This window comes from Panthera pardus, unplaced genomic scaffold (assembly GCF_024362965.1).
Source record: "Panthera pardus isolate Hobbes unplaced genomic scaffold, ASM2436296v1 HiC_scaffold_22, whole genome shotgun sequence".
In the NCBI taxonomy this organism is placed as follows: Eukaryota; Metazoa; Chordata; class Mammalia; order Carnivora; family Felidae; genus Panthera; species Panthera pardus.
Window position 1 is genome coordinate 33,852,133 of NW_026526788.1, and position 21,162 is coordinate 33,873,294.

Consider the following 21,162-nt stretch of genomic DNA (forward strand, 5'->3'; position numbering starts at 1 on the left):
ACAGCAGTAACACAATGGACTGTTTAAAGGTTATTTTATTAAATATCTTCAGTTCAAGGTTTCATTGTAACAAAGCTATGAAGGGTCTACCAACATTCAGAACAAACACTAACTATTTTTAAATTATTTCTATGTCATCATGCAAAAATTCTGCATCAAATGCCTTCCATTTCCTGTTTAAAAGGTGATTTTTTTTTTTTTTTTATAGTCTATTGTCTATAGATGCTGACATTAGCCCCAGAAGAGGAATAAGAATGCTAAGAAGTGGGGCTGGAGCAGCCATATGAAGCTATGGGTCTTAATGAACTCTAAGACCATTTGTCTTCAAGCCAGCAAAACCAAACCCTGTGGTGAAGGCGTCTGCGTGCTGGTACTGCAGGCTGCAGGGCAAGAAAGGGCTGGGGCCCAGGGGCTGAGGCATGCATGAGGTGCTCAGAGGAGCCTGGCTAAACCCAAGCACCAGCACCTGTGAGTCTGCTCTCTTCTCAGCTGGCTCCAAGGTAAACCTGTAGCTCTGCCTCTTCTCCCAGCTCCTGTGCCTCCTGAAGATAGTTCAGGAAGCTGGGATTTACCCACCTTTCCCCCAATAGTGCAGATATTTGTGCAGATAAGTCTGCATAGTTGTTCTGGGGGAAACCAAGGCCATGACCAGTTGCTCCTCCATTATCTTCTCTGCTATCTGCTTAGGGTATAGATCTTTCCTTCCTGGAATGGAACTCCTTGAGCACAGAGAGGGACAATGAATGTAGGAGCCTTGGCTCTGGACACCTCTTTTGGGTACATGCAGGTGAGGGGGGGTGATGCCCATGCAGATTGTCCAGCAGTAAGTCATATACTTCAGTTGGTCAGTAGAGAGGCCTCTTTAAAGAGAACATCTCTTCTTGCCAGAGCAGTCAGGTCAATCTCAAAGACAGGTAAAGAGATGGGCGTGCAGCAAGGGAAGAGTAAGAAGGGAGGCAGTCCTGAGGGCAGCCTGAATGCATAGAAACAACCATCAACTCAATCCCGCTGCCTCACTCCTCCCATCCCACAGGGGCACTTGGCAGAGGGCCCAGGCCCAGATGAGGGTCAGCACGGGGACCACCACAATGAAAAGTCAAGACAAAGATGGTCCAAATCAGCACAGAAACAGAACTGCCAAAGGCAGCAAGGGGAGCCCTGACCAGGGCCTGGCTCTCTCCTTGCTAAGTTATAAGAAAACAAACACAAAGCAAAGCAGCAACCCCTCCCCTTTCCCAGCTGCAGGTATTGGGCCTCAGTATCAGGGCCCACGTGCATTGTGCATCCTATAGAAATGGATGAGTAAGTGAGTACATGTCAGACTAACACGAGGTTTCTCAACAGCTTTGTGGCGGACACACTTCTGCAGCACCAATTCTCTTCCTTTCTACACTAAATGGAACAGTACAGCAATGTCCAGGCCCTCAGTCCCGAGGCCACTGCTTCTCAGCTGCCTCCACAGCAGGCTGGGAGCTCTGTGTTCTCTCACAAGTAGGTCTGATGGCCACGATGTTCTCATCAGCCTCATTCTAGGCGCTATGCAAGTTCAGAAGAAGTCCATTCCTAGACCTGGGGCAGGCAGGCCACCTCAGGGGCTGCAATCACATCATAGCCCCTAAAGCTCTGTCAGAGTTCTTGCCTGGTCCCCTGAGTCCACGGAGGCCAGAGGCCGAGCTCACCTCTTCAGGGCTGGTGGGTGAGCCGGCTGCTCATGCCAGGATGGGTGTCACACAAACTCCTGCCTTCTTGCCAGCCCAAGGGCTATCGGTGGTTTTAAAACGCATCATGGTATGGATTCCATTTTTTTTTTAAACAATCTTTTTTTCTTTTTTTTTCTTAAATGTAAAAAACACCTCGGTACAGCAGAGACAGACACGAAGGGCGGGCGGGAGGGCTGCATGCAGGGGCGTGCATTGGCTGCTGCCGCTTTGTAATTTAATTGTTTTAAACCTCAAACGAACAGGACTGCCGCTGTCACTCAGGCCCTCCAGAGCCACTGGCTGCGAAGGTTTGACCTCCGGCTGGGATCTCCTAATGCCCCTGTCAAAGAGGACAGACGTGGTAACAGAACAAAGGACAATAAGCACACAGATGAGTTCCAGGGACTTAAACACACTAGACACGTGGCCAAGTCTGCCTGAGAAGGTGGAGGATGGGGGAGAAGCTAGCATTTAAATATAACATTGCTTCACATTTGCTAAGCAAATGCTTTACTTCTGAGTATCTTATTTAATCCTTACAACTCAATGAAGTAGGTACCACTCTTTCTCTCTTTTTTGACAGCTAAGGAAACAGGCTTAGGGTAGGGAAGTAACCTGTCCAAAGTCACCCAACTTAGAGTCCTAGGGCCAGACACAAGTCTGTCTGACAGCCTTTGCCACTCCCCTGGGATGATCCATATCTCTTCCCCTAGTGCCACTTCTCAACCTCCTCTTCCTCCTCTGATCCCATCTGTCCCCCTCCTCACCCCCCCCACCAGGTGCACCTGTGGCTGAGCTCACTGCAGCGGTGCAGCAGGGGCTCCTGAGCAGTGATAGTGGACATTGAGCCACTTGCCATCCCGGCGGTGCCAGACCCGGGTCTCCTCCGACTGGCTGGTGCGAGGCCGACCCTGCCCATCGATGTACTGGGTGAGGCGGATGTAGGCGATGCAAGCTGCGTCCTCCCCAATCACGTGGACGTGCGGGTTCAGGATGGTGGTGTGGATGGGCTTGCTGTTCTTGGATAGAACTGCAGGGGGCAAGGCAGAGTGCAGTAGGTAGGAGGGCATCAGGCCTGGGCACTGACATTTTCCTCCCAGCCTGCTCTTCCAGGTCTCACCCTCTTTTCCAGCAACCGTTCTGGGAGTCCCTAAGTCCCCCATACACCAAAGGCCAGGAAACCCCATAACAGTAGTCTCAGTTATCCAAATGGAAGAAAGAGGTGGAGAACAATGATAATAGCAACTACTACTTTAATCAGACATTGCACTAGGGGTTTTACATACATAAACTATTATTTCTTGGTCAATATTATTTTCTTTATTATGAAATAATGAAGCAGGCTCAAGGAGGTTAAGTAATTTTCCCAAATCACACAACATTTGAACTCAGGACCATCTGACTCCTAACTAAAGCCTATGATCTTTCCATTCTTCCAGGCCGATGTTTAGATTTCGTAAGGGTTGGCTTGTCCCTAACTGGCTGCAGAGCAAAATCAAGAGCTTAAGATTTCAAAATTGATTTGTGATTTGGAAAAAAAAAAATGTCCAAAGTTAAAATAGAATCACCAAAGCACCAAGCTCAGGATATTCCTAGGGTTCCCAGATTCTGCTGCGGGAAGGCCAAAAGAAGTTGGATTGCCATTATCAGCGAACACTGTGAACTGTGTTGCTTTTAATGAGATTCACATTTTAATTCATTTCAAATGTTAGACAGGGTCTACCTGAGACCCTCCCTAGGGCTTCTATAATCTCTGAAACTGCTTCTGGCTAACAGAATTACTTAGATAGCCAAGGGTTTACATTTGCAGCCGACATGGAAAGGATAGTAGTTAGTAGAAAAAAACTGTGACAAAAAAAAAAAGCCACAAAAAAACAAAAAAAACAAAAAAACAAAAAAACAAAACCTCAGGGCAGGATGGGGGAAGGCCCAGGATAAAATGGGAAAGAAAAGAAAAAAAAAAAAAAAAAAATAGGGAGGAGGAGGGTGCTAGAAAGTGGAGAGAAAGACAGGAGGAGGTGGTGATTCATCTTCTTATTCCCTGGAACTTCCACGAACTGTCCAGAGTCCAGAGTGTACAGCCCCTCAGCCAGAACTACTTCCCTCCATATTCAGGAGGCCCCTAGCCACAACTTCTGATCTCACAAATCACCCACAGTGCCCTGCTACTTGCTTGTACATTCTTATCCTGGTTTTAATTTCCTCTACTGTGAAATCTATACATACAGAGCTTCATTACTACTTGGTGACGTCATCTCAACCTAATTTCAGTGGTTTCCAGTCATTGTGGAAAGAGGTGAGGCTTAAAGAAATCGTGACCCTGATTGTGCCACAAAGCAGCTGCAGAATGACGGGGCACGTGGGGCTCTGAAGCAAGTCCTTCAAAGGTGTCAGTTTAAGACCATCCTCAGGGCACAAGGAAGCAAACACATAGAACAAGGTGCAGCCAAGCAGGTCAAATAAGGGAAAAGCAGGCAACTGGGAAGAGGAGATGGTGAGCAGGGACAGAGGCAAAGGGGGTAAAGGGTCAGGCAGGAGTATATCAGCAGCACGAACCCACTCACGATTCTCAAAGTAAAACTTATGGAAATCCATCCCCTCCACGAGGTTACCAAGGGCCTCGGGTTCAAAGGAAGTGAGGCCTGGATCGCAAATCTTCCTGCAGAAAAAAAAAAAATAGCCTGTCAGTCTCCTATAGGATTACTTGTCTTTCTTCCTTGTCAGTGATGTCTGTCCTGCAGCATGTTAGCTGCGGGCTAGGTCTGACAAGATGGCTAAGATCTTAGGGTCTTACCCTCTCAGCCCACCACCAAGACACCATGGCAGGGGTGGGGAATGGGGGTGGGTGGGGGTGGGGTATTATCATAGGGTATCTATCTGGGAGGGATTCCAGCCCAAGGGCCTGGTATTTAATTCAAGCATTGTGCCCAAGGCCCAGCCTTCCCTTTTCCCAGGGTCCAAGCTGATTTTGGGGAAGAGGGAAGGCTTCTAGAGTTGACTTGGGTCTCAAGGAAATGGGTCTCTACTCACGTGTAGGCTTCAAAGTCCCCATTGTTGATGGCCTCAATCAGTTGTTCTGTGATCTTAATGATCTCCTGTTTCCGCACTGCGGGGGGGAAAAATCCAGCAATTTACCTGCACGGGATTGAGGAGCTCCCAAGTGACAGAGAACCCTCCCCAATCCTTCAGAGAATCCCCTGTGATCTCTGTGACAAAGACATCCCTCTTCTCTGTCTTTAACATTAAGGCCCTCTGCAGAAGAGTGAGCCCACTTTTCTCTTCATTCCTTCTCTGTTGTCTGTAGAGCTAATGGCCCCCTCCTCCTGAAGCCCACCCACTGGTTATGGCTCCCTGGCCTTTGTCTCCCTCTCCATCAACAACCAGGATGCAAAAAACACTCTTGTCTTTTACAGTTGAGGAGCCTAGCCATCATGAATACTCTGACCAGACTCTCTACCCCATCCCCAGGACATGCAGCCTAAGAAGCATCTCCTGATATGGCTGTTTCCACCACCCACTTACTTCTCTCACCTGAAGGGGCTCAGTCAGGTCTCAATTACCACCACCACTACACCACCCCAGCCCTCATTCAGTGGTCCAGAACCTAGTCGTGGGCAACAGCCAGCCTGAGAGCAGAACCTAGCCAAGGATGAGGGCTCCACAAGGATGAACAGAGCCCTGGGACAGATGCTTAATTCTCTTTACCCTGCTCATCTCCTCCACAGGGCTTTTCTGGGATAAAGGATCTTGGAACTATAAACACTCTTTTTAAACAGAGCCTCTCACCAGAGAGATGGCTCCATTTACCCTGGACGAGCCTTAGAATAGCTCTAAATCTCGTACCAGCTCTCATGCCAGGATGCGTCCCCCAAGAAAACTGAGACGAGGTTCAGAATGACAGCAGGCAGAACTGGTGCCCAAAGAGCCCCCCACCTCCACCCTATCCAAAGTCAAGGGACTTTTGGTGGCATCCTACACTCACAGGCAGCTCACTGACAGGGAGCACCACTATCAGCAGAGGCCACCAGGGTAAGAGAGGGCTCAGGCTGAGCTCAGGCCAACCCTGACCAGAGCCCCGGGCTGGCCCAGGCCACAAGCCTTTCCTCACAGGAGCGAGAGGCTGCAAGACAAATGCGAGCATTAGAACAGCACAGCCAAGAGGCACAGCTGGGAGAGGGCAGTGCAGCCAAAGATACAGCCAGGTGGTGGCCCCATAGCCACCAGTACTGTCACGGAGGCAGCTCCAGGTGAGTAAGCAGCATCTTAGGGGAACAAACGAGCTGTATCCACTTTCTAGAGGCAAGCAGGTATGTGAACACACACACACACACACACACACACACTCATACACACCCCCTCTCCAACCCACCAAACTCATTTGCAGGACCTGACTGGGGCCCTAAGGGTGAAGAGGATTGTGTTTAGAAACTTTAAAAGGACAGATAATAGAAGGAAAAGAAGCAGACAAAGGCATCCTCTACACAGACACAACTTAAAATAAAAATATGAGCTACCATTAATCCAGCAAGGCATCATATCAAGACATTCTACTATCTCATTTATTTTCATAACAGTGCTATCAGGTAGGTGCTATTTTATTCCCATTATACAGATAAAGAAGCTGAGGCTCTGGGAGGTTTAAGCTACTTCACACATTTTGAAGCTGGGATTTAAACTCAGTCTGTCTCACTCCAAGCCTCATGCTCTTAATATGATGTGCTGAGCCTCAGGAAACACCAAATCCCAACACGGTTCTTGGCTTATGGCAATTTCACCATCATCCCCGCTCCCACCACCTTTGACCTGATTTCTGACTCAGCCTTTCTTCCTGGCTCGTTGCTGAGGCAAGGCCCACTGAATATCCCAGTGGCTTTCTATTCCTTCCCACAATGCCATGTTCTTCCACCCACTCTTCTTTATGTTTTTGGGCCCTGGTCCCAGGGGCCCCTGCCTGGTATTAACAGCACCTCCAATCAGCTCCCCCACCCAGCAGAGGCCGAGCTCCCCAAGCTTACTAAGACAGATAACTGGGCTGGGCTGACAGCTCTGGGGGGTATCCCTGAGGGGCTTCAGGACGAGCCAGGGAGACAGAAGCCAGATTGTGCCTCCCTCACACTTACTGGCTGAGGAGCAGAGAGAAGGCTGGGGCTGCATGCCTGCAGAGGGGGCTGTTCTGTCCCGGGAGCTCCGTCCTTCAGGCACCGAGCTGCCATTCCCAGTGCGGAGCGGGGCAGCTAGCCAGCCAGGGCAGGGCAGGGCAAGGCAGAGCAGCCAAAACAAACAGAACAAGGCAGGTGAGCGAGCAAGCCAGACAGGACCCAAGCCCGTGGCACTGCAGAGCCGGGGCAAGGCAACGCCTCGGGCTGCTGTGGACACTGGACCACATCCCACGCTGCCGCCTCTGCCAGAGAGGCCTCCCAGCTGAGAGCCCCGGGAAGGTGCACAGACTTGGGCTTGTGGCTTACAGAGGAGCCTTCAAACAGACTGTACAAGGACCCCTGCTCCCAGAGAAGATGTTCTAGGGCGCTAGGCTACAAGGTCAAGAGCCCAGCAGTGAAGGAGCCACTGACTCCACCAGCATCACCAGAACTGAATTGCTCTGGCCTTAATCCCAGCAGCCCTAGAGGTACTGTTGTTTATTGCTTTATACATTTATGCTCTCTATTTTTTTTTTCGTTCCCAAAGGTTTATTGCCCCCTTACTGCTCCTGTGTGTGTTCTCTTAGCTCTGTCCTGCAGCATTTCTCCATCTTTTCTGAGAGCCTGGCCTCAGGCCACTTACTGTGGCAAAGGGAACAATTCCAGGAGGCCAAACCAAAGAGCAGGGCAGAGATTCCCAGGGGTCTGGCCTGCCACGCCCTCCCACACCCCCTGGCCCTCCTGGCCAGGCCCAAGCTTAGGGTGGTGGTCCTCACAGGACCACCTGGATATGGCCAAATGTGGTTCTGGCTCCATCATTCATGTCAAGACTTTGTGATGAGAGTGACTGATCCCAACGTGCCCAGGACCGTTCTAGTTTTAAAACTGAAAGTTCCACATTCTGGGAATCACCTCAGTCCTAGGGAAATTGGGACCATTGGCCACCCTACTAATGACTCACTATATTTAAGGGCTACTTCTGCAGGGGCTCAGGATGTCCCTGTACAGCGATGTCACATCATTATCAGCAACAGGAACAGTTCTCTGAGCCCTGGCCCTGGAAAGGCTTAGGAAAACCTCTAGGTTAGCTATTCCAGACCTGGGGTCAAAAAAGAGAAGCCTCTTGCCTAGCCCAGCCAGGCCAGACAGGGACCTCACAACCCACAGAGAGTAGCTTTTATTCCAAGCCCTCTCCTAGAGTCTAAGGAGTCACCATTCTCAGTTCTGGGGACAGACAAGACAGGTGCCCCACTGGAGCCAAGGTACCAGGGACACTGCTAGGGTCCCTTCCCAACCCTGCCAGCACCTACCTTTGAGGTCTTCATCTTCTGTGGTGGTGTTGCAGCTCTCTGTGGAGCCCTGTAGGCCAAAAAGAACATGTTTCTATAACACTCAGGCCCTTGGAAACCAGAGAAACTGAGCAAAACAGAAGCAGAGTATGTGCTCCGACAGGAGGTACAAGGAAGAATCATAGGAAGTTCTATTTTCACCCTTGCCATCTGACTTTTATAACACCCTGGGTTCCCAGATCCCCTCCCAAGTCTTCCCCAACTCAGTAAATGACAATATCTATCTTGTTGTTAAAACCTACAGTCACCTTCTAGGTTTGATTCTAGGTTGAATCTTTGCTTTCTATTTTTTTAAAATGTTTATTCATTTATTTTGAGAGAGAGAGAGAGAGAGAACGCACAAGTAGAGAGGGGTGGTGAGAGAGGAGAGAGAGAATCCCAAGCAGGCTCTGAGCTGTCAGCACAGGGCCCGATGCGGGGCTCGAACTCACAACCCCTGAGATTGTGACCTGAGCTGAAATCAAGTAGAAAGCTTAACCAACTGAGCCACCCAGGCACCCCTCTTTCTCTTATATCTTAATTATCCAATCTAAATTCAAATCTCTTAGTTCTACCTCCAAAGTAAGTCCTGTCTCTTAACTCTTCATTTTTTTTTAAAAAAGATTTTATGTTTAAGTAACTCTACACCCAATATGGGACTCGAACTCACTACCCCAAGATCAAGAGTCACATGCTCCACCAACTGAGCCAGCCAGCCTGGCACCTCTACCCCTTCTCTTTAAATGCACAGCTACTATTTGATTCCAAGTTACCAACATCTGGGACCTGAACTACAATAGCTTCCTGGGCCCCCTGCATCCATACTTGCCTACCTCCCTAAAGCTCTTGCCCATAACACAGCCAGAGGGGCTTTTCAAAGTGTAAATTACACTATATGACTCTCCTGCTAAGAACCTCCAATAGCTTCTCCTGACTGCTGGAATAAAATGCAAACTACTATGAAGTCCTACGAAGCAGGCCTGCCTGCTTCTCCAACATCATCACCCTGCCCCCCTTCCCCCTGCCCCTGCCACTCCCTTCCCTCTTCCCTGTGCCACCCGCATCCTCCCCCCCCCCCACCCCTTCCCCCCCTCCCCCCCATGCCACTCTCCCCTGGCTCCATGCTCTAGGCTCTGCTTCATTTCCTCTGTTCTGTATACATGCTAAGCTCCTACACTTGCAGCCTGCCTGTCTAGGGCATTCTGCTCCAGTCAGCCCAGCTGTCTCCTTCCTATTGTTTAGTTTTTAGCTCAAAAATCACCTCTTGAGGGAAGTTCTTCCCTGACCACTTAATTAAAGGCCTTGTTCACCCCCCCTTTTTTTACTTTGTATCATTTTCTTCATAGCATTTACCACTACTGGATTTTATCTTACTTATTTGGTTTTTGGTTTATTATCTGCCTCCCCCACACCTGTGGAGAGAGATTTTTATTTTGTCATGAGTAGTGAAAATAAGACAAAGTTACTGAGGGCATAGAGGGGGAGGCAATGGAGGATGTTCTAAGGGTCTGGTTATACTCTAGTCTGTTTTTCTAGCTAATTGCTGCCATTTAAGCCTCACAAGTCATGGAGTAAGATTTAATTATTATTATCCTCAATTTACAGAGAAGCAAATTGAAGTGCAGAGCACCAGAGTGACAGTGGCCCCAGATTCAAACGCAGGCCTGCCTGACTATAGAGCCTGAAGTATACTGCTGTCCAGGAAACAAACAGATGCACGGTATTCCCAGCCTGGACTCCACACATACTGTGGCCTCGAGGTGTGGTCTGTCATCTGCCATCTGCAGGACCCATAGACCCTGTGATCCAGCCCACCTGTTTCCTGCTGATCCATAAAGCAGGAGACCAGCTCAGGAGCCACTCACCTTGATCCCATCTGTAGCATTGTGCACCACGGTGGTTTGTGGCTCCTGTGAGAGAAGATGAAAATTACCCTCTTGACCTCAGGACAGACCTACAGCTTTTCCCTGAGGGACCCTATCCTTATCCCATCACAGACCCTATGATGACCACTGAGGCCTGCCCACCAGCCATTCCCACAAGACAAAATATCCTGGCTCAACTGGGTCCCAGACAGCTGGGAAACCCCAGATTTAGGGGACAGCACTGGCTGAGAAAGAAGGAGAGGCCTGGCACTTAACAAAAGCAGGTACCAGGGAAGCTGAGAGGTCAAGGGCCTCTGTCCCTGATTCCTTGATTCCTGCTAGATCTGAGTGTTCTTTCCCACGGGACAGGTACACTGGAGGAGCTGTGGGGCTGAGGGTCCAGGCCAGGCGCTGCCAACAGCATTCATCAAGGAGTATGTAGGAGGAAGGGACACAGGGAGAGTAGACTAGTCTCCCAGAAAGACCCAGGATGGCCCCTCAGCAAGCTGAGCCCAGAGAGCTGCTTGCTTTACCACCTTTCCCCAGAGTTCCTGTCCCTGTTGTGCCATAAGGCAGCACGAGGGTCCGGGTCTGCAGGCACAATTATCCCTCCTTCTCTCCCAGTCACCCCCCATGCTAACTCTCTAGTTAGCCACCACTAGCAGAAGGTGCTCTGGGAGCACACAGTGCCCCCAGCATGGGGCTCTCCAGGAACTCAGAGACCTCAGCACCATCCAGAGGTAAGGGACCCCAGCCCTCCTTCTTGTTCAAGGCTTTGCAAAGGAGAAGCCGAGGCAGATTTTACAAGGAGCCTCTAAGAATCGAAGTGCAGGTCCGAAGAAAGCTCCTACCCTCTTCTTTTATAAGCCACTCACCTTCCCGGCTCCCACAGCAGACCCATGGGGGCCCAGCCTGGGGCTGAGAGGTTTAGCTGAGAGCCCTGACCACTCTTCCCCCCCAAAAGCGAAAGGAGCAGGAGCAGCAGTTGTGCAGTGCAGGAAGGAGCATGGCCACATGGGACAATGAGGGGAAGGGGCCCACAGGGCAGTACACAAAGCAGCCTGCTCTATAGGGACTAGAAGGAAAGGGCCAAGGAGGCCTGGGAGGGAGGGCAAGAAGAGGAAGGGAGAAGGAGCGGGAGGCAGCCGGGGCAGGGGCGGAGAAGCCGTAGTCAGGAGGTACCATGGCCGTCTGCAAGGGCGCGGGCTCTTGGGCTGGGCTTACGAGACTGTTTTTGTTGTTGCTCTGTGGCTGAGACAAGAAAACAGATGGTTTAGTTCCTCTAGAGTTACCAAAGCTGCTCAGGTTCGACTCCCAGACCTCCCTTGCCCCCCGGCCTGGCCCGGAGGAGCTAGGCCTGAGGTGGCCTCCATAATACTATGTGGATGGGAGCAATGGTCGGAGAGATGATCAATCCGAGGAGGGGAGTATTGGGAGAGGCCCAGAGACCTAGCTCTGGAAGCATCCTTAAGGTGGGATTAGCCCAGAGGCTTGTTTTAAAGCATCTCTCCAGAAATCTCTGCTTATGTCAGATGCCACGTCACTGCACAATCATACTTCGCTCAAAGAAATTCAGGATCTTCTTATTTTACAGGGAAAAAGAAGGGTGGTTTATAAGAGAGCAGAACAAAATTCAGAAACTCTGGGTCCCCTATCTGTGGGCAGTCTCCTGCTGCCCTTTCAACCTGCCACCTGCATTTCCTTTCCCTTAAAACATCAGCTCGGAGCCTGATCTGAAAAGAGGAGGAACATGAAGAGAAAAAAAAAAAACCTCGCCTAGAAGATGGTGGCGAGATTTCCTCGCCTAGAGGAAAGGGGGGGAATGTGACTTTGGATACAGAATGCACCCACTGCCCCCAGGGAGCAGAGACAAGGCTATGCAGTTGGCACAGATATATTTTCTGCCTGATAAATCTTGGATTTGCTCAACTGGGAGTGAGAGCAGAACTCCAAGGCAGGGCAGGTGAATCCAGGGTGGGTGGCTGTGGCTATGGTCCCAGAACCCAGCCCCCGGGAGAGTAGGCTGCCTAGCGGGCCAACATTCCTAACAGCAGCAGACCACTGGGATATCTCCTTGCCTTTTGAAATGTTATACTGAATGGCACAGCAAGGAAGGTGGGGGAGGATGGTGAGGAAGGAAGGAGGCTGATCTCCGGGGTGGGGGAGCCATATCTATAAGAGGCTCTTTTGCCTCTTACAATCCCCTCTGCTTCTTATGATACCCTCACCAATGTACTCAGTATCACTGGGAGTCCCAGTGGAGCCAGTGGCCACCAAAGAGCAGCCTGATGCCTGCATGTTCTTCAAAAGACAGAGAGACAAACATGTAGCTACCATCTCTGTGCAGGGCACAAATGAGGACACATTGGCAGTTAGGATGTGCTTCTTCCTTCCTAGGACACACACAGAAAGCTGGCAAGACTGTCCTACTTCTTCTTGACTGGAGGCTTCTTTTATGGCTCCTTAGACCAGACCTGAAGGCATCCAACCCTAGCTTGCTGTCAATGGCTGACATGTCCCCAAACCCAGTGCTAGGCATGGAACCTTAAGCCAGGTACCAAGTACTACCAGACTCCACTGAACTCTGCAGGCTGGAAGAGAGGGGTCCCAGGAATAGTCAGGACGTGGGTCTAAACTCACATAAACTCTGCTCTCTTCTATTCCCCACCCCCCTAGCTCAGCTACTAAGTCTGACCTGTTTGGGACTCATTGGATAAGGCTGCCCTCCCTGCAAAGCCTAGCTGAGACAGAGATCTTGGCAGGGAGCAAGAACTCCAGGGTGCCCTTAAGCCTGCCATATCTGCAGAAGGCTGAGATGTCACCCAGGTGGACCGACCTCTGGCTTTAATGGATGGTTTCATAACAATTCAGGCTGCTGTGCTCCCTCCCCTTGGTGGTCTGTGTCCCATGAGAAAGAAAGGTACGCTCTCTGGATTCTTTCAGCTGCTCCTCCTGAGGGGTGGGTGGGGAAGGATGAAATGTTGGGCACAGCCTGTTAATGGGCACTTGCATAGGGGAAAAGGCCGAGAGTAAGGCTCAGGGCTGTGAGCCTACAACCAGGTCCTCTGCCCACCACACAGATGCCCACCAGCTGCCAGTCTGTAGCAGGAGGCCCCAGTGAGCAGGGCCTCTCCTCCTGAGCAATAGCGAGTGAGGGTCTCTCCCTGTGACTGCCACCTGGCTCCGAGTCCCTCCTAGCTTCACTTCCTGCCCTGGGCTGCTGGAGGCAGTCCAAGCTCTGCAGCAGGGGGTGCCATACCATACATTCCGATGCCCGTTTTTTAGGTCACCGGGAAACCTTGGGCAATGGCCCCTGCTTGGCAGGACAGGCCACACTTGCCCACACAGCACAGACATGCAGTGAGGATGAGTGAAGCACACGCACATGGCAGAATGGGTTTGCGTGGCTGGCAGGCGGGCACGCAGGCAGCATGGAGGAGGCAGATGGGTGGGCAGGCAAGGCTCACCATTAGGTGCACGCTGGAACTCGACTTCCTTTTCTGGACACACCACAGCGAAAGGGAAAGAGAAGGGGAAAGAGGAGGTAAGAAGAGAAGCACAGAGACGCCGCAGGTTAGTGCAGCAGCGCGGGCTCTGCCTCAGGAGGAAAGAGTGGAAGAAGGAGACCTGGAGCCCAGCACCAGAAGGATTAAAACAGCACCTAGACCACCAGGCACACAAATCCCTCCAGACCCTGGGAGAAGACCTCCTTTGCTGTCAGGTTCACAAACACAGATTTAGTATATTCTAAAATGTCTCAGCATTGCTCAAAGCTTTGTGAAGAGATTAACTCACAAGTTTATGAAGGTAACATTTTGCTGCAAATTGATAGGTTTGGGCTTACAAGGCTGGCTCTCCTATAAGGTTATTTATTTTCTCTCATTACTAGGTCTGCCCAAAATTTGGGCAAGCAGCTACCAGGTAAATAGCAAAAGCCACTCGGGGCCATCCTCAGCTTTAGAGACATTATACTTCTGAACCTAGTTTTTTTGTTTGTTTGTTTTTTGCCGCACCCCTATACTGCTTTTCAGATAAAAATGTTGAGCTTCTGAAAACCATCTGGTAAACAGTGAATTGGTAGCATCCCTTTCTTTGTCAGTGTGGCCATGCTCATTTATAAGACTACAGTATCTCACTGCATTTTGGAATTAGTGGGAAATGGGAAAATAGGAGTGCTGGTGATTAAAAGTGTGGTGATGACAAAGACATCAAGATGTGAACCAGGGGGAATGTTGAAAGCAATGATTCTTTAGCCCTCAGCCAGATGCTCATGGACTTTATGCTCAGATGTGAAACAAGAGCATAAACATAAAGACCACATGGAACACTGAAAGTACATCTCAGAAGGCTGTGTCTAAAAGGTGAAAGCACTTTATAATTAGCTTGCTGGGAGACAGAAGTACCCTTGGAACATGTCCTATCTGTTGTCTGACTACTATTCTAGGCACAGTGAACATGTCAGATAAATGCTCCTTTCCTCAAAAGCCTGCATTCTACTTTAGAAGACATCTTCAGGACGGTATTAAATTGAAAAGAAAGGGACTACAAGTATTGAAAAGAATTGAAAATTACATCTAAAGGAAAAGAAAGCCTAAATATAATTGGGCTGCTTCTGTTTCTTTTTTAAATTTATTTTAAATTAAAAAAATTTTTTTAAGTTTTATTTATTTATTTTTGAGAGAGAGACAGAGTGAGTGAGTGGGGGAGGGGCAGAGGGAAAGGGAGAGAGAGAATCCCAAGCAGGCTCTGTGCTGTCAGCACGGAGCCTGACGCAGGCCTCGAACTCACACACCGTGAGATCATGACCTGAGCCGAAACCAAGAGTTGGACTGTTAACTGACTGAGCCACCCAGGGGCCCCTCTTCTTCTTTTTTTAAAAAAATCATCTCTGTGCCCAATGTGGGGCTAAACTCACGATCCTGAGATCAAGAGTTGCATGCTCTACTGACTGAGCCAGTCAGAAACCCCTAATTGGACTTCTTTTGCATTAGTCTTTCATTTATGCCCAAAAATGAGATTTTACTTCCAAAATTATTCCTCAAAAAGAGGAAGGTGCGCTACATCCATACTTATCCTTTTATCCAACTAGAGTGTTTACAATGTGAGGGAAGGTCCATCTTTTTAATCTCCTCTGCGCCTAGCAAAATGCCTTAAAGTTAGCATATGATCAACAAACTTTTGCTGAGTTGAACTGGGTTTGTGGACACTGGTTTCTCCCCAGGCTAAAGCAGAGCACAGGTTTCTAACTTGCCCAGAATCACTGGAGTGAAAACTGCAGGAACACTGACCAGGCCTAATCTTGGTTCTTGTGATTTTCAGGAACATGCTGTCAAGCTTTCACCTGGACTTCACCTTAGGTAGAGCACTTTCTATTGTCTGCTTCACCTAATGGGGAGTAAGTTCTCAATTCCAGCTGCCTCTCTTTTTCCTAAACTGTCCTGCAGGAAAACCTAAGATAATCCTCTTCTACCCAAGGGCTAGTTTCTACTGGGTTAGTAGACTTCTTTCAGTTCCTCTCTCCATCCTTTCAGGGCTTTGCCCTCAACCATGTATAGGTGAGCTCCTCTCAACCAGCACACTGCAGCACTGTTTCAATACCAGATCATTTTTAAAGAATCACATCTCACTTTTATTTAAAAATTAAATATTTATTTAAAATTTGAAATCAGAAAAGGGTTCAAACCTACTTTCCATACTTAAACAAATATTCAAATAGTACTTAAGGAAATGGCTATATCCCTTGTTTTTTTCTTTTCTTCCTTTATTTTTTTAAAAACTGGATGGCCATTCTGGCCTTGGGGCTAGTCCTCAACTAGAGGCCTCTCAGGATCTGAGAGTTTGTGCCCTCCCCCACCCCAGAGTCTTGTCCTCACAAGTGGCTGTCATTCTTCTACAGACCCTGGGTCCCTATACCACTATTAAATAAGTCTAACCAGAACCTGGGGTCCCTAAATTCAAGAAGAGTCGATGCTCAAACCAATGCTAATAGCTCAGCATCTTGTGAAAACTTCTGGACAGTGAGAAACAAACCTCTCTACAGATCTTAAACACCAGGAATTGGGAAGGGGAAGCTGGGAAAGAAAGGTGGGTCTATAAGAGCCCAGGATGCTCACAGGTCAGCATCTTTTGAGCAACTTCATAGGCCTCCCTCATATACACATGTGGTGACCTTGACCTTCAATAGAGTCCAGAAAAGTTGAACCCCGCATATCTTGTGTTGCCCTCCCCTCTGCCTTTGCCAGTACTTCCATCCAGCCACGCCATTCATTGTTATATACACGTTCCTGATTCTAAAAGGTCTGTAGCCACATTATAAGCAACTTGGAAAACAAAGAAGGAAAAAAACCCACCTAATCCTATTTGTCTTGCTAGTCTTTTTTCTTACACAATTAAAAAAAACATCATTATAAGCTACATACAAGTTGATGCCTTACTTTTTGAAACAAACAGTATTTTGATTTTTACTCTGATTATCAAAGTAATGCACGGTCTAGGTAAAACAGGTAGAAAACACAGAAAAATATATAAAATAAAAGTTTCCCAAATTCCCATCATCCAGTAAAGTTACTATTAATACTTCATGGGGTTTCTTCCAGTTCTTTTTCTATCCACATGATATATACCAAATATAATAAAAAACATATCATTTTTTCAAACAAAATTTAGATGATAGTGTATGAATTGCTTTATATCCCACTTTTTTTCACTTAATATAAAACATTATATAGTCATGAAAATTAATAACTTTGTAAAGTCTAGTAAATGGATTTCTTGTAATTATTTGGTCATTATCTTATTGACTTTTGAAATTGTCTCCAATTTTTTCAATTACAAATGTCATGTTGAACACCCTTCCACTTTCAGTTTTTTTATTTTGAATTATTTTTTTTTCTAAAGTTTATTTATTTTTTTTAGTCATCTCTCCACCCAGCATGGGGCTCAAACTCACAACCCTGAGATCAAGAGTCATACGCTCTACTGCTCAACCAACTGAGCCAGCCAGGTGCTCCTTGAATTCTTTCTTTAGGACAAATTCCCAGAAGTAAAATTAAAGGGTAAAAACAGCAGGAACATTTTTATGGCTTTTGAAATGCAGACTGTTTCAGAAAGGGCCACTGTTATTTATGCTACTATCACAAACTTAAGAGTCAAAAAATGGCACCTCATTTCAACCTGCATTTCTATGTTACTAGCAAGGCTAAACATCCACATTTATTAACCAGTTCTACCTCCTCTTTATGGGGTTGTCAGTGCATCTTCTCTGACCACTTATTTACTGAATTTTAGGGGGGATTCTTATTTGTTAGAGAAAGCTTTTTTGTATAAAAATAATATTAACCCTTCCCATCATACCTGCTGTGAATATTTTCCTCAACTTGTTGCTGGCCATTTAATTTTGGATGATTATTCCCTTCTTAAACATTTGCATCTTTGCCTCTGATCCAGCTACTATATTCAAAGTCTTCTCTCAAGCACAAAACTCATGTACTGAGCACATAGCAGGATCAGGCACTGGGTTCCCCACATACGTTCTCATTTAAAGCAATTTATTTAACGATTTTTTTTTTGCCTAGCCCTCCTCCTTCTCAGTGCTCTGTAAGGTCAGACATTGTTGTACACATCTGTTCTTCTCCCACCTCTTCTGTGTTTTCTGTTTCCTTTGATGATTCCTCTTCTTCCAGCCTCTCAATGACAGATAGCCCTGAAAATATGCATTTACTGAACTTTTAAACCTTCATGCGCTTTAGATTCATATGGGAGAAGGGGAGTATTATTAAATTCAGATTCCACCTCCCACCCAAAGCTTCCTGAATCTGAATTCCAGGGTGGATCCTGGAATCTATATCTTTTTAATTAGCTCCTTAAGCTAATATTACAAGGCTATGCCTAACACTCATCCTTGGAGGCAGCCATCTAGAAAGTTCCATCAGAAACCTGTCCTTCAATGTCTCCTTTATCCATCTTTTCACTATCACCTTGGCTGTTACTGCTTTATTTCAGGTCCTACATCATGCAATCACTTTTTCCTTCAGGCTTTCAGAGCTACTGAAGTTCCCAGAATCACCATACTGTTTCAAACCTATACATCTTGTGCTATTTCCTCTGCCTGGAATATTCCCCCCATCTCCTGCCCACTTCAACCTAGCAAGATCAAAGGAGTTCTTCAAACTCAGGTCATGGGCCATCTCCTTCAGGAAGATTTCCTGTTTTGGCTCAGATGCTGGCCTCTGCTCCCCCAGAACCTGCCCTATATACGCCTCCCTCATAGACCTTACCAGACTATGGGCACTGCTGGTTTCTCTGTCTCTCTCCAACTCTGAACACCTTACAGGGTGGACTATGGTGTTATCTTCCCAGTTCCTGAAGCACGGAATTTGGCTGAATGAGTGAACTCCTGTGATTCACTCATATGAGCCCTATCTGCAGGTCCAGTACTGACCTCTTCCCTGGGCTACCCCAGGTACTTCCCAGCACCTTAAAAGTCCTCTCCACCCAGATCTTCACCTGTCTCTCAATCTCAGTGTGGTCAAAATAAAACTCTGGCCATCAAAATGGGCATTCCTTCACAATTACTCCCATTTTTAGCAGAGTTACTACCAATTCTTCCAATCTTCAAGGAACTGTGACATTATCTTTGATGGGTCCTTTTTAACATATTCAGTGTCAACTTCCTTTGAAGTTGGGGCAGCCAACCTCTAATCACAGCCTCCCATTCTTGGATACAGCTGGACCAATTATCTACAGGCACTGCCTATTCTTAATATTTGTTTATTTTTGAGAGAGAAACAGAGTGTGAGTGGGGGAGGGGCAGAGAGAGAGGGAGACACAGAGTCCGAAGCAAGCTCCAGGCTCTGAGCTGTCAGCACAGAGCCCGATTCAGGTGTCGAACTTGTGAACGGCAAGATCATGACCTGAGCCAAAGTCAGATGCTTTACCAACTAAGCCACCCAGGTGCCCCTAGGCAGTGCCTATTCTGATTAGTTGGTGCCTGTGCTCTTCTGGTAGTTAAGTATTTTCAATATTAGCTCTTTCTATTTCTAATCACCTTTTCTTCACTCTATGCCCAGATCATTCTAATTGATACCTCTGTGTCTAGTTCCCACCCTCTTCTATTCATCCTTATACCCTTAGCCAAATCTTTTGAAAGCATAGCTCTTGCTGTAGCTTCCCTGCTCAGTGGCCTATATTTCCTGTGGTCTGACACACAAACCTCTAATCCCTCTGCCCAACCAGACCAGTCCAGCTGTATTTTAGATATCCTTCTACCACAAACCCCATGTTCCAGTTGAGCAGAGAACATCAATATGCATGACAGAACCCATACAATTACTTTGTTGTTTTTAAGTTATAGAAGGAATGCCTTTTCATTTTAAGGAAAAATACATGTGTACAAACTAAAAAATGAAAGATATGTCTTTCCACTCTGTCCTCACCACCAATCCCATTCACTAGAGGCAATCAGTGACTGGGTTCCAGTCTTCCTACATCCTTTAAGCTTTCTCCAATAAGCTTTTGCCCAGAAGCTTCTTGGACTGAACCATGCAATGCAGGGTCCAGAATCAATACCATTCAGTGCCTAGCTGATTTCAGGTATGTCCATTTTCCTATTCTATTAACTTTGCAACTTCTCAAAGCTAGATGAAAACTATATCACCCCTTCTATCTCTTGTGTGCCCCTAGAATTGAGTACAGCACTGGGCCTCTGATAGGTCCTTATTAAATACTTTGCAAAGAACAATTGATTCTAGCTTCTTTCCCAGATAGAAATATGCAAACTTTCTCTCCAACTAAACCTTCCACCTTTTCCTAACTTGGCTCCACCCATCCAGTTCATGTCCCTATAACTGGGGGACTGCTGGTCACCCCCAACTCTATGTCAGCAGGTGTGTGTGGAGCCCAAGATCCCCTCCTCGGGGCAGAAGTACACAGAAGCAGGCATGCAGAGAATGAAAAAGAAGAAGGGGAGGGAGAGGGAAACGGGGCACACATATATATCTCAGCGGGGACATAAGATCCAGGGGAAAGGCCCAATTTAAACTTTTGTTGGAATTTAAGTTTGGATAATTTCATAGTTTGAAATACCCTATGGTGTAAATTGGTAGGCTTCAGGATAGTATGAACTCCTGCCCCAGCCCCAGGACCTGTTCTGCCCCCAAACATTTACAGAACACTCTGGGACCTGTGAAGACCTCTAGCCACCTCTCTTCCACCTTTCCCAAGCAGCCACTCCCACTAGGGCTTTCTGCTGGTCCCTGTGGCCCCCTGTTCTTTTGCCACAATCCCGTAGGGAAAGCTCCCTAAATGGGAACAAGCTGTGATACACCATGTCCTTCATCTGTTTTCTGAGGAGGCTATGCCTCAAGAGAGTACAAGACACTTTCACTTAGCGGTATTTGAGCTGGGTTCTGGAAGTGCTTTGGAGATAAGGACAAAAAACTAAAAGGATAGTGGCTTCCAGTTCCAAGCCCTGGTACCCTGAGTTAACCAGGCAAACTTTGCTTTCATTTGTTAAAAAGGATCTGCACTCTAAAAAGAAAAAGAAAATGAGAAGACTGACCCAAATGACCTAAAAAAAAACCCTGAGAGTCAAGCCATGGAGATGAGGCATGTGTCTGTAGTCAGGTTCAGGATTCAGCTTTAGTAAACTATAATTTAGATCACTTCCTCTGAGTCTTCATGATCAAACTAGGGTCAAAAGAAACACATCTTCCTCCTGCCCTCTCAGGCCAATGGAACCTGCTGTTCTGAGCACAAAGGTTTCCGGTTTTAAAGCAGAAAAGCAAGGATAGGAGGGTTTCTGGGAAAGGAGGAACAAAGTGCCAAGAACCCCCCATAGAGACATTGGGAGAGAGACCAGTCTCAGGCCAGAGGGGTGGAGACACCTACCTTGACACCACCGTCCGACTTCTTGTTCAGTAGGCTTTTGGCAGCTGTGAAAACAAAAAGGAAAATCAAGTCTCCTGCATTGTACTCTCTCCCTAACCTGAAGTCTGGCAGCCGGATCCGCAAGAGTCCGCTGTGTCTGACAAGGCGGCCAGGAGTCTCCTGAAGCCCCTGGAAAAGGGCCCTCCTGGTAGCCTCAAAGCAAGAAGGGCATCTCAAGCTGCGTCAGACCCTCAGGGTGGCACCC

General features: G+C 47.6%; 1 protein-coding gene across 22 annotated transcripts in view; it reads right to left on the reverse strand.

Annotated features, from left to right (window-relative positions):
- Positions 1 to 17: 17 nt before the first annotated feature.
- CAMK2G (calcium/calmodulin dependent protein kinase II gamma) overlaps positions 18 to 21,162 on the reverse strand; it is a 55,931-nt gene continuing 34,786 nt past the window's right edge. For 4 of the 22 annotated variants that reach the window (XM_019444586.2, XM_019444588.2, XM_019444602.2 and 1 more), the window contains 10 exons: positions 20,919 to 20,962; positions 13,499 to 13,531; positions 11,214 to 11,282; positions 10,032 to 10,076; positions 8,149 to 8,197; positions 6,821 to 6,934; positions 4,731 to 4,806; positions 4,265 to 4,359; positions 2,486 to 2,730; positions 18 to 2,040 (listed from right to left, as the gene is read on the reverse strand). In XM_019444586.2, the coding sequence (XP_019300131.1) occupies positions 2,498 to 2,730; positions 4,265 to 4,359; positions 4,731 to 4,806; positions 6,821 to 6,934; positions 8,149 to 8,197; positions 10,032 to 10,076; positions 11,214 to 11,282; positions 13,499 to 13,531; positions 20,919 to 20,962 (758 nt within the window). In that variant the 3' untranslated portion in view covers positions 18 to 2,040; positions 2,486 to 2,497. Of the gene's footprint in view, positions 2,041 to 2,485; positions 2,731 to 4,264; positions 4,360 to 4,730; positions 4,807 to 6,820; positions 6,935 to 8,148; positions 8,198 to 10,031; positions 10,077 to 11,213; positions 11,283 to 13,498; positions 13,532 to 20,918; positions 20,963 to 21,162 lie in introns of those variants that run through there. The other 18 variants (XM_019444587.2, XM_019444590.2, XM_053909578.1 and 15 more) reach the window with 9 other exon arrangements.